The sequence below is a fragment of the Tenrec ecaudatus genome, chromosome 6, assembly GCF_050624435.1.
Source record: "Tenrec ecaudatus isolate mTenEca1 chromosome 6, mTenEca1.hap1, whole genome shotgun sequence".
Lineage (NCBI taxonomy): Eukaryota > Metazoa > Chordata > Mammalia > Afrosoricida > Tenrecidae > Tenrec > Tenrec ecaudatus.
Window position 1 is genome coordinate 30,768,990 of NC_134535.1, and position 13,635 is coordinate 30,782,624.

General features: G+C 38.7%; 1 protein-coding gene across 2 annotated transcripts in view; it reads left to right on the plus strand.

Annotated features, from left to right (window-relative positions):
• The window catches only part of CDK17 (cyclin dependent kinase 17), a 106,885-nt gene that overhangs the window by 88,561 nt on the left and 4,689 nt on the right, over positions 1-13,635 (plus strand). For both annotated transcript variants that reach the window (XM_075551144.1, XM_075551145.1), the window contains exons 11-14: positions 6,984-7,104; positions 9,613-9,710; positions 10,168-10,273; positions 12,323-12,365. In XM_075551144.1, coding sequence (XP_075407259.1) covers positions 6,984-7,104; positions 9,613-9,710; positions 10,168-10,273; positions 12,323-12,365 — 368 coding nt within the window. The remainder of the gene's footprint in view (positions 1-6,983; positions 7,105-9,612; positions 9,711-10,167; positions 10,274-12,322; positions 12,366-13,635) is intronic.

Genomic DNA, 13,635 nt, shown 5'->3' on the forward strand with positions numbered 1-13,635 from the left:
TGGAAATTCTTTTGCTCATGTGACACTTTTTCATTTCTTGGAAAACTAAGGTTTATTTGTTTTTCTTTCCTTTAAAAGAAATGAGTGAGCCACATGTTTAAAGAACTTACAAGTTTCTTGAATATGCTTACATAGAAGTTATACAGTCTCTTCCAAGGCAGAGTTTATGTGATTATTTCCTTATAATTATTCTTTTCCCTCTTTATTTACTTCTTGCTATTCCTTAATTCCAAAATGAACAGCAGTAAAAGAGTCCCCTTTCCCTCATGCCTATTAGAAATGCAAAAGGAATACCAAGGACCATTTTAAAAAATTTTTAAACTACTTTTATGGAGTATTTTAAATTTTGATACCAATCTTGACAAAACAAGTCAGGCAAATTTTATTTACCCACAGTCCACCAAGCAATTCTGATTATTTTATAGTATGGTATAATCAAGTTGGTTTCTATTATTTTAGTTAATTTTTTATTGTTTACACAGCACATGTTTTTATGACTATAAGGAAGGGAAGCCCTTGTAACTTTCACTATTTATACTATAAATTGTTCTTGGGTTCCTATGAAGTGAAACATGGGGATCTGGGTTTGCAGTGGGAACCCTGGGGTGTAATGGGTTACATGTTGGGCTGCTCACAGGAAGTCCATGAGAGAAAGGTGAGGCTTCCTACCCCTCCACAAACTTGCCGTCTCGGAATCCCACAGGCGCAGTTAGACTTCCTGTAGAGTCACTATGAGTTGGCTCAACTCGATGACAGTGAATTTAGTGAGAGGTTTGTTATTGTTAGGTGCCATTAAGTCGGTTCCAACTCATAGCGACCCTATTTCCAACAGAAAGAAAAACACTGTTCAGCCTTGCGTCATCCTCACAAGCATTGTTACGTTTGGGCATGTTGTTGCAGGCACCGCTTAAATCCATTTTCTTGATGGTCTTCTTTTTCTACTGAGCATGGTGCCCTTTTCCAGGGACTTTTTCCCGAAGGAGCTCTGGTGGTGTAATAGTTATACATTCGGGCTGCGATCATCATAGCCAGCAGTTATAAGCCACTAACCTCTGGGGGAGAAAGACAGGGATTTGTATTTCTGTAAAGAATTACAGTCTCAGAAACTCACAGTAACTGTGCTACTGTCTCTTATAGCGTCACTATGAATCAGCATTGACCCTTGATGGCAGTGGTTTGGGTCGAGTTGTGTCACTCCTGAAGGAGGCCTCTTGGCAGGAGTAGGTTACACATTGGTTTGCTAAGCACAAGTCAGCAGTTAGAGATCACCAGTTGCTCTTCAGGGCAAAACAGAGGGCTCTATTCCTATAAGAGAGTAATCATTTGGGAAACCCACCGGGGCAGTTGTACCCTGTGCTATAGGCTTGCTGTAAGTTGGAATCAACTTAATGGCAATGAGCTTTTTGTCTCTCTCTATCTCTGTATCAGAGTTTAAGGTACTACTAATTTGAAGTCATTTTCATTAATATTAGAGATGGCATGGTATAATAAATAAAATCACATTTCATTAATTTGGTTTTGGCGAGATTATTGCTTGTTTTGTTTCATGCCAATACTTAAACTAATCGTGAACCAAGACTTGTCTCAAAAATTTCCCTATTTCAGAAGGCCCTCGGGAGCAGGAGAGAAAGTACTGATGGTTTCATATGTAGGCTGTGTAGGACAAGCAATTGTAGCCTTTTAAGTTTCCATACACCAAAACTAAACCAAACCTATTGCCATCGAGTCAACGTAATGACTTAGAACAACCCTATCAGACAGTTTAAAAGGCCCTTCGAGGTTTCTAGACTAATTTTTACTGGAGCACACTCACATTTTTCTCCTACAGAGTCGGTGCATTCCACCAACCTTTTTGCTTAGAGCTGAATGCGTAATCCATTGCACTCCCAGGCTCCTCAGTCACAATTAAATTCAGAAAGCTGCCCCATTTTGTTATGTAGCAGATTCACTAGGAAAATAGCAGTTGAAATTTCATGAAGTGAGAGTAATTATTAATTAGTTAGATAAAATAGTGTTGACTTTATCTCAGTTATATCTTTTAAGTATACATTGTGGTTGTTGTGGGTTGCTGTCAAATTGGTTCTACCTCATGGAGATTCCGTGGGTGTAGACTAGCGCTGCCCCAGCGGGTTTTCAAGGCTGTGGCCCTTGAGAAGCAGATCAGCAGGCCTGTCTTCAGAGGAACCTTGGGATGGGTTTGAATGCCAGCATTTTATCTACTAGTTGGAGCACTCGATCAGTTGCAACACCAAGAACTCCTTAAGACATACACTGATAGAATGAGTGCTGCCTAATTCTTTACATTTGTGTGACCATCGTATCAGAGTTAATAAACAATTAAATTATAATTTCTGACATTTTTCTTATTTAATGTTTTGGCCACATATATGATTGGAAATAGCAGAAATCTCAGCTCTAAATATGATTTCTTCTTTAATTTTCTAAATAAAATGCATATTTGAATAAATGTCTCTTCAGATATCTTTTCAGAAAATTGGTGAACTTAATCCATTCAAGGAATTGGAGACTTAGAAATAGTTAAAAAACAAGTATTATGTGAAACTCAGAGATGAAGTTGTGAATTTTATCTAGCCTTATTTCTGGATAATCTTTGAACTTCAGATTAAATTGATAATAGAATAACACAGTGGGTCTCAACCTGTGGGTTGCGACCCATTCGGGGGTCAAACAACCCTTTCACAGGGGTCACCAAAGACCATCAGAAAAACACATATTGCCAATGGTCTTAGGAACCGAGACACCGCGCTTCTATCTGTCTCCAGGCGAGTCCACCCACATGCAGATGCGCCCATATCCCAGTATCCGGTGTGATGACATCATCACACCAACCCCATCATAAACACTTCGTACAAATACAGGTCTGTGTGACAGGGTTGGCACCATAATGTACTTAGGCGGACCTGTCACACGTGTAGAGAGCAGCTCCTGTGTAGAAAGCAACTGCTGTGTTGAAAGCAGCTACTGTGTTGAAAGCAGCAATATTGGAGGTAAAACAACACTTCATGAATTATAATTACTTGGTAAATGTAAAATCATGTACTGTAAAATCACCAACTATTGCAAAAAATATATCTGAACCATGGTAACTTAATCTGGATGCTGATAGGTCTTTTTATATTCAGCTGTGGTTGATGTGAATACTGCCCCCTTGTGATAGTAACAGGTATGTAAAAATACAATGCAGAGAATGGTAGGTAAATCATAGGAAACTTTAATAAACTGTATTGACTCAACTGTCCATGTATCATTTTTTGTATTATTAAAGCTATTGTTATTATATTATTTCCATTAGCAAACCATCCCATGACAATGGATAGTGTAGAGAAGAACATTATGAAAAGAAAATACAGTGAGGCTTGTTTACAGTATGGCTTTACCTCAATAATTACAGCAGGAATTGATAAACCACAATATGATATTTGTTGTGAGGCTCTATTAGCCAAATCTATAAAGCTGAACAATCTAAAATGCATTTTGATAGTAAGCATTCGAGCTTTGCCGGAAAGGATATCATCTATTTCAGAAGAAAAGCTGATGGACTCAAGAAAGCCATGCTTGACAGTAATGTCAAGTACCACAAAGAAAACATAGCAGCCATTGAAACTTCACATTTGGTGGCACTCAGAATCCCCAAAGCTATGAAACCTTACACCACTGCTAAGGATTTACTGTTGCCAGCAGCCAAACACATTGTTGATAATGGGAAACGAATTTGTTACGCAATTGAGTACAAATTCCTTATCTAACGACACTGTCTTCAGAAGAATAAATGACATGTCTGATGATGTTCTTGATCAGGTAATCCAGGAAATTGAATCTGCTCCACTTCCAATATTTAGCATCCCGCTGTAGATGTTGCAAACTGTTTACAGTTACTGGTTTGCATGAGGTCTATTAATGATGGTGACTTTAAAGATGAGTTTTTTTTTCAAGCCTTTTGAAATGACAATTACTGCAAGTGATGTATTTGACATAGTTGGTTCATTTCTGAAAGAGCATCTCTTGGTAAAAGGGTTGTGGTGCTCGCACAGATGGTGCTCCAGCTGTGCTAGGATTTCAACGTTTAGTACTGAATGAGTCACCAAAAATCATTGGAACTCGCTTTATGATTCCTCGGCAAACATTGGCAATGAAGACGCTGCCACAGAGTTACAAGAAGTAATGAAAAGCATCATACACTCTGTCAATTTTGTAAAGGCGAGCAGTTTAAACAGTTGACTGTTTCCGCAACTGTGCAATGAGTTAGATGTGCTGCATAATCCTCTGCTATTTCACACTGAAGTGAGCTGATTGTCAAGAGGAAAAGATTAAAACGCGTTTTTGAGCTACATGATGAACTCAAAATGTTTTTTAACCAGAAAGCAAGACCGCAGTTTGAAACACTTTTCAGCGAGATAAGTAAACTATAGAAAATAGCTTTCTTGCACTGAGGGAGTACTTGAGCGGAGGCCCAATGTCCTTCAGCTACCTTAATACGAAACCTATAAATATATGCACGTAGATCTATTTCCCTATCATATATAAATATATTTGCATATGTACATGCTTTTATTTAGACCTCTATAAATGCCCTTTGCCTCCTAGCTTTTTCCTCTATTTCCTTTGACTTTCCTCTTGTCCCACTATCATGCTCAGTCTTCATTTGGGTTTCAGTGATTCCTCTTGGCTACATTACCTTGATCATGCCCTATCAGGCCTCCTACACGCTCCTCACCACTGATTTGGATCACTTGTTGTTCCCTTGTCCATGGGTTTGCTAATTGGCATTCTACGATGCTCACTTTCCCGACACAACCGAAGACAAAGGAGGCGAATAAGCAAATGTGGTTAAGAAAGCTGTTGGTGCCCGGCTATCAAAAGAGATAGTGTCTGGGGTCTTAAAGGCTTGAAGGTAAACAAGCGGCCATGTAGCGCAGAAGCAACAAAGCCCACATGGAGGAAGCACACCAGCCTGTGAGATCACAAGGTGTCGAAGGGTCAGGTATCAGGCATCCTCAGAACAAAAAATCTTATCATAGTGAATTAGGGGGGGAGTGCAGAGTGGAGACCCAAAGCCCATTCATAGGCCACTGGACATCCCCTTACAGAAGGGAAGGGTTCATGAGACGGGGGGAAACAGGAAGGGAGAGGAAAATGAGCTGATGCCACGGGCTTAGGTGGAGAACACATGTTTTGAGGATGATGATGGCCATGAGCGTACAAATGTGCTTTACACAATTGATGTATGTATGGATTGTAATAAGAGTTGTAAGAGCCCCTAATAAAACGAAAAAAAAACAACTGAAAAAATAGCTTACTTGGCTGACATCTCTGCCATCTTGAATGAGTTCAGTTGATCACTGCAAGGACCAAATGCCACATGCCTCGATTTATCTGAAAAGATCTGATCATTCTAAATGAAACATCAGCTTTGGCAACAACAACAAAAAAAATTGGATGAAAATAAAATATACATGTTGCCTACCTTATCTGCTTTCTTGGAGGAATATGACATTGAACTAGACAAAAGGATTACAATGATAATTTCTGTGAAAGAACACTTGCACGTCCTTGCAGACGAAATTTCATCATACTTTCAAATCTCCCTGAGACCCCATCAGCACTTGCCAGAAGTGCATTTACAGTCAAAGTTGAAGATGTTCCTGAGACCGCACAAGAGGATTTCATTGAACTTACTAGCAGCGATGCAGCGAGAACTGATTTCTCTACAATGCCACTTAACAAAATTCTGGATCAAGTGTTTGCAGTCACATCCTGTTCTGTCTGAGATTGTGTTGTGCCTTCTTCCATTTCCAACAACATATCTTTGTGAAACAGGGTTTTCTATCTTGTTGGTTATCAAGTCTAAAGGCAGAAATAGACTTGTTGTGGAAGCTGATCTTTGTTGTGCTCTTGCAAAGACTTCCCTGAGAATTTCTCATCTGGTGAGAAAGAAGCTATCTCACCTTTGCCCTGACATTGGCTTTTTACTCATACTGTCACAAAATGTAGCATATAGTTTACTGTTGTTATATTAAGACTGTTACCCATGCTACACCATGCTTCAAGACAAAGTTTCATTTCTAATTAAAAATAAATATTTCACAATATGTAATTACATATTTTTATTAATCACTATGCTTTCATTATGTTCAATTTGTAACAATGAAAAATATATCCTGCATATCAGATAATTACATTAAGATTCATAACTAGCAAAATTACAGTTAGGAAGTAGTAACAAAAATAATTTTATGGTTGGGGATCACCACAAAATAAGGAGCTATATTAAAGGGTCACGACATTAGCAAGTTTGAGAACCATTGGAATAGCACCTCATGCCATTTATGGGAATTAATATATAAAAGTAGTATGGTTTGTGATATTTGAAAATTATTATTCATATAACTCAGAGTACACACAGAATTTAAACTCACTCTAAGATGATTAGTTGCCATTGAGTCAGTTTTGACACATGGTACTTTTCTCTAAATAGACTTTTGCAAGAAATTTGTTGGTAAGCCTTCAGTACCTTCAGGGATTTAAGTAAAGATTGGTATGATATATGAGAGAGTCTGCTTTGAAGTTGATAAATGCAGATAGCTGTTTTAAAAATGAATTGTATAACAGTGCCATTGGCCTATTTTGAGTTAAGGTGTCTAAAACATCATTCTTGCATTGTGGTTCTTTGAGCAAAGAAAAATGTCTTAGTTTAGATTAACCCAAGACACTTTGCCATGAATATCCAAATGCATAGAAATAAACAGTACATCTTTGGTTCTAGAATCATAATTTAGATGCATTGGCTGATTCACACTCATGAGTACTCACAAAAAGATTCATAAAAATAATTTTGTTGAGTTTCTTGAAGCTTCTGTGTATCCATCTCAGGTATATTCCTAATCTAGTATTCTACTGATGCTATGACTTGGGAAGTCCATTATAATTAAATGTTAAATCTTTGCTTTTTCTTCCCTCTGAAGGACTAGCCAGAGCCAAGTCAGTTCCCACTAAGACCTACTCCAATGAAGTAGTCACACTGTGGTACCGGCCTCCTGATGTGCTTCTTGGCTCCTCGGAGTACTCAACACAGATTGACATGTGGTAAATATGTGCAGGTGTGATGACTGTGTGCAGCTTTGAAAGAACCAGAGCTATTAGTGCAGGACCTACAAGAGATTCTTAGTGTAAGTGACCATTGAGAGTTCTACTGTGGGAGTAAGGTCACCTCGGTGTCAGTATTGCTTCTACCACTTAGTGCTCCATAATAACCTTATGCTTTTGGTCTATGCTTAGTTTCCTCATCTCAAGAAATAGGAATAGTAATTATATAGTAACTTTATAAAGGTAAAGCCAGATGAGCAAATGTATGGAAAGCACTTGGGAGAGAGTGCCAGTGATTATTTTTTAATCACCATTTAATATTCACCAAAATGCAGCTACCATAAATTGTCAAAATAGTTATCTAAATATTAGTAGGCATCTGTAGTCATAACATTTCTCTACTCACATACCTTCATTACTTATAGAACATTATACAGTTCCTCAATCTGGTGGTGTTTCAAGAGCTCCATAAAATGTCTCCAAACAACCCTAATTAACCGAATTCATTCCATTCCTGTGTACAACTTTTCCCTTTTAGCCCAAATAGCCTGGCCTTCCCCCCACTGCTCTTTTGTTCTCATCAGTCCATCGAATGGCTACTGTGCTCTTCTGCCTCTGCCCTGTGCCTGCAAAACCCAACTGAACTGGCATTCAGTCCATTCTGACTCACAGTGACCCATATGACAGAAGAGAACTGCCTCTGGATTTCTGAGGCTGTGAATTTTGACGGGAATAGAAAGTCTCATCTTGCTGGAGCAGAGCAGTTGATGTGTTTGAACATGTAATGGTTCCCCCCACTCTCCCAGTATATTTTAAAGGGGTGTTGGCTGCATTTTCTTGAAATGGCTTCAAAACTTTCAAAAACACACACCCTCACCACATATGGTAATATCTTCTGCAGGATAGTAGTATGTATACTGTATTTAAATATCCTTCATAATAGTATTGTAATCATATAATTCCTTCTGTTATTATTTTGAACATTATGTAAAGCTTCCCTTTTTATCACATTTTAGCATATCCGTTTTTATAGTCAGTTGCCGGAGTGTGAGCCCTTTATTGGAAGAACTGTGCCTTAGACTTGAGTGTATTCTCATAGTCCCGAGAAGACATTATCCATCCTCAGCCTCCATCCCTTCCACCTCCTACACACACTGACCACATTTAAAATATGTAATCATTTGATTCTCTGTATCCCTACTGTTCATTATGTTACATTAGGCTGCTGTCATCTCCTGAAGGCTCAGAGCAATCTTTAATTGGCTTCCCTGTTTCCTACCTCGCCACCCTCCGAGCTCAAGATCCATATACGAGGGGTGTACCCGCCCCCCAAAACCCAGGCTGAGTGGAGACCTCCTAGTATGTATTTTTCCCACTAGGTGAGCATCCAGCCCCTTGCTCTGAGTTAATACACGCAGTGGCATCACCTCAGAAGGGTTTCTCTGTTCGCAGTGACTTTTTCGTAAGAGCATTTGCATTCAAACCTCATTTTTGTGATGGCCGATTTAAGAGAACAGTGTACAGCTGTGAAATTTTGTTTGCTGGTTGGAAAAAAAACTGTAGCAACTGCTGTGATGTTGAACACAGCTTAGAAGGACAGTGCTATGGGAACAACTCAAGTGAATGAGTGGTTCTCATTTCAAAAAGGGAAATGTCGATTGATTGATGACAAACCTCGTTTGTTTTGGACACCTGTCAACTTCCTGAACTGAAGAAAATGTCAACTCGTAGCGCATTTGGAATCCAGTCCACCAAATCAGGCTGTTAATCAAGCTTTCTATTTAGAGGTTCTGGAAAAGATTGTGTAACAGTGTGAACATAAAAGACCTGATTTGTGGCAAACTAGGGACTGGTTTTGCCACCACGACAATGCATCTGCTCACACAGCTGTCTCAGTGCACCAGTTTCTGCCTCTCTTGCCCACGTACCTTACTGACCTCGCTCTGTGCAACTTCTTGATGCCATAAAAGAGGAATATGCAGTCAGCCACCCAAACAAATTTAAAAACATTTCCAAGATGGAATTGCAGATTTGACAAATGTATTAAGTGTAATGGAGAGTACTTGGTGCTGTCTTCTGTTGTTGTTGTTTTTAATTAAATGCATAGCTTTTGGGGAAAAGATTCTGGTTTTTTGTTTTGTTTTTAGGGAGTATCCCCTCCTATAGATGGAGCAGGATCCAGGGATGTAATAAGTAAAGCACTGCAGTGGTCCCTAGCCCATAGGAAGAAGCACTCTTGTTAGCTACTGTTAATATTCTTCAAGGGTCATGCAAAGGAGAGCTAAATATTTTAAGTAGGAAAAATTGATACAGCAATACAAAAGTTGAAACAAGTAGTGTAAATGTTAACACTTTAGGTTCTTCTAGAAAATTCTCTAGGAGATTTACAGGCAGGCTGTTTCCAATACTCCAGAGAGAACATCTTAAGTCAAAGATGCTTGAACTTCTATATTATATAAATGAGTTGCTTTTCTCTCCCCTCTCCCCCACCCCCATTATATTTTAAAGGGGCGTTGGTTGTATTTTCTTTGAAATGGCTTCCGGAAGGCCTCTATTTCCAGGATCAACTGTGGAAGATGAACTACACTTAATTTTCCGACTGCTAGGTAACAGAAGAAATATTTTCCCAGTGATTTTGTACCTTCTATTGACTAGTTATATAAGACTAATAATTTGTAATCAAAACTTTGATACTGAGATTTATGTAGGTAACCATTATTTATAGAAATTCTGTCAGTATATTATTACATAAAGATTGAACCTTCCAGGTCATGTTGCCTTTACACTTACTGAAGTCCACTTTTGTAATAAAGATTTTATGGAAGAACCGAGAAGAAAAACAGTATTGAAAATTAACTGCTAACGTGTTATTAGCATGTTAGCTTAAGACTTAGAGAACACATTGTTCTGTAAGACTCCCTTAAACTTGTGTCTTCATATAGTCCTTTTATTCATATAAATACTTCTTTAGTTATTTCCATTTACACATGTCTGTGCATGCGAAATCTGTAAGTACATAAACTTTATATTATTTGTAACTGTATGCATTGTTTTTAAATTCAGGAACTCCATCTCAGGAAGCGTGGCCAGATGTTTCTTCAAATGATGAATTCAAGAACTACAACTTTCCAAAATACAAACCACAGCCTTTAATTAACCATGCACCCAGGTATTGCTTCCCCTTTATGTTAAAGTGTATTGGGGGGTGGTGGTGTGTGTGCACGTGTGTCTAGGGGCGGTGTAGAGGCGTGGGGAGTATGGACAGGACACCTCCATATCATTCTCTTCAGTATTTTGATGTAGTATCCCAGTGTTTCCCAAAGTGGAATTCAGAGAGGCGGCAAGATTATGGGCTATAGTACAATGGTTTCTAATTGCTGGGGGTTACCGAATGACTCTTTTTCAGAAAAGGGGGGTGGGTAGCCAAACAAGTTTGAGAACCTATGTATCAGCCAAAGTAGAGTTTAGGAAAACAAAATAATATGGACACACAATTCATAAACATTTTTAGGATGTCAATTCAATTGATAACCCTCCTCCTCATTCTAGATTAAGTTTGGTAATCATGATTCACCAAAGTATGAAAACAGCATTAGGTATAAATAAAATGAATATAACGTTTATGAAAATAAACTCTTACTTTAGAAATCAGAGTTTATGTAGATAATTCTTCCCGAAAGAAGGCTTCATTGATGTGCAATTCAGTGTCATGAAGATCATGTTATAATTTGTGGTTTGCTTTCTGTAGAACTATTCTGTATAGACTTTAAAAACCTAAGGAAATATGCCATAAGTAAAACCATTTCCCTGATACAAGATGACCCATCAATATTTTGATTTGTGTTAATGACAGAGGTTCTATAAATGCTTTCTGACTCCTTATCAAAAATTAGTCTCCTAAATATCAAGCATTAATATTAATAGTTTCTGTTGAGAATGGCAGCCAGCTAGATATTTTTACTTACAGAAGTAACATGGAAGAACTTAGCCCTTTAACTACACCTTTTCATCTTTTAAAACAGTAAGAAGGCACTAAGATACCAAATAAGGCCATGCATTGTTTTAGTCAAAAGCCATTCATATTGCTTACAACATAACACACATGATCAGATTTCATTTTAGGGAAGAACAGAAAAGAGTCTGATTCTCAAAATATTTTAAAATTATTTATGTGAATTGATGTTCTTATTACCACTACAGCAAGTGATAGCTTTCTAACTAGACTTGTTTAGGAATAATAATAATATGTGCTGGGATTTGTATCTTCCACAAGTCGTATAAATCTCATTTTTGTCATTTAAATATTGCTTGCTGTTAGTAATGTTCAGCTTAGAAGGTCAGTGCTCTTCTTTGAAGCAGCTTCTCCATGACCTTAGCACCTCGCTTGTCTGTACCCAGAGGGTTGGATGTGCCCAAATGGCAAACTGCAGAGGATTACAAGAGTCTGTGGGCTGCAGCATCGACAGTCCCCCCTGGAAACACTTGGGGACAATATTACATTATTCTTCATTGTGCATTTGCCAGTGAAAGTTAGTGAAAGGTCGAATGTACGGTTTCTAATCAAGAGATTATCTCACTGAAATAATCCCTAACTCCTCTACTCTGTATTTTATGTTGATCCCATTCCTAAAAGCAACTGTCTTTATTTACTGTAATCATCTGTCTTTATTGTGTCATTGGTTTTATAACCATTACTAATTAGGTTTTGTGATGTTATTGTTGCACATTTATGCTGAACTTTATACCATCTAGTGCGCACTGCTTGGCAGACCACTGTAAACCTGCTTGGATGATTCCCCTCTGATGCTGATCTTGATCCCAGTGATGCATTTGAGGGTAACCTATGTATGTTTTGACATATATAACAGGAAAAGAATGCCCCGTGACTCAGTTTCGTGAAACACTCTGAAAACACTCCATTTATTGAGCGTCATGTAAAGGTTACTTTGTTTTGAGACAGAATGATGATTTTAAAATGTCTACAGTTTTAGTAATCTCAATTCCTCTTGAATATTGAAAACTTGAAGCCCAAGTGTTATGGGTTCTGCTTAAGCAGCAGGGTAAGTCTTCTTAATGATAAAACAAATCTGAGCGTATTTGGAATGCAGCAAGAATGGCTATTTTGCAAATGGAAATACTTGGGAAATAGTTTTCTCTCTAAGATGTCCATTAGCTTCAGTAAGGGAAGGAACTACCATTTGTTATTTGTTGTTTCTAGGTTAGACTCGGAAGGCATTGAATTGATAACAAAGTTTCTCCAGGTAAGCTGTATCTTATTTTGTAATTGTTAAATGGGTAGTCAGCTTTATCTGAATTTAAGTTTCCTAATAGGATAGGCTCTGTCACACATCCCTCCTAAATTTGCTGTAGCAATGTTACTTAGGGCGGTATCTAGCATGCTTACGGCACGTGTTGAAGTGAAGAAAAACAACTACGATTTTTCTTATTGCTCCCACAATAAAGAAGCCAGCTGCTAATATTGAACAACTGTCAAAGTCATATTCTCAAAAATTCATGTTCTCTTATCTTTTCCATATACATTCCTGGCATACAGGCTGCTACGCCTCCCAATAGCATTTGTACCTTCATTCAAATCAGAAAGACAGGGGGAGAGTAAGCGGTACCAGTCACACTGGCCTTCTACCCTAAGTCTTGTGATTGTAAGACAGTCTGGGGATTGGGTAGCAGGATTGCCATGATCAGCCTTGCCTTAGAGTAGTCATGATTCCTGATCATTTTGCTGGAGTTGGAAGCATCTGTTGCTGCTGTCCGTTGCCACGGAGTCAATTCTGACTCATGACAGTCCCATGTTTGTGTGCAAAAAGAAACTGCTGCAGAGGGTTTTTAAAGCTGTGACTTTTCAGAAGCAGATTGCCAGGTCTGTCTTCTGAATGCCACCAACCTCTTGGCTCATATTTGAGCCCATGACTATTTGCACCACGTAAGAAGTCCTGGCAGCATTTAGAACTTGGAAAATCTGGTTGATACCATCCAGGGGAAAGAGGGGAGCTGCGTACGGGCAGGTAGTTCATGTGTGCCGCAAGGGTCTTAAAGAGTGTTGTGGTGCCGTGGTTCAGCACTCGGCGCTAATGGATAGATCAGTGGTCCAAACCCACCGGTGGCTCCACAGGAGAGAAGTCCTGGTGATCTGCCTTCATGAAGATTTCAGCCTAGGAAACCTGAGGGGCAGCGATGGCAGTCCCATCCTGTCACATGGTGTCATTACCAGTCAGAATCGACCTGCTGGCACACAGCAGCAGCAGCAGCATGAAGTATTGAGTCTGTTTCCACCAATCCTTTGATCTCCTTGAAGAAAAATAACACTGAAGACCATATAATTTAACATGTTATCGCTTCGGAAAGTAGAAAAATCTAAAATTTAGTTCAGATCCAGCATTAAGTTGGAAATTTAGAACTCAGAGGTAATTATTGCTACTTCATCCCAATAGCAACTCAAGTGAGAGTGCTTCTGGAGTACTCGAAATTGATGCTTGAGATGAAGTGATCAAGATGAGGAAAAGAAAAAGTAAC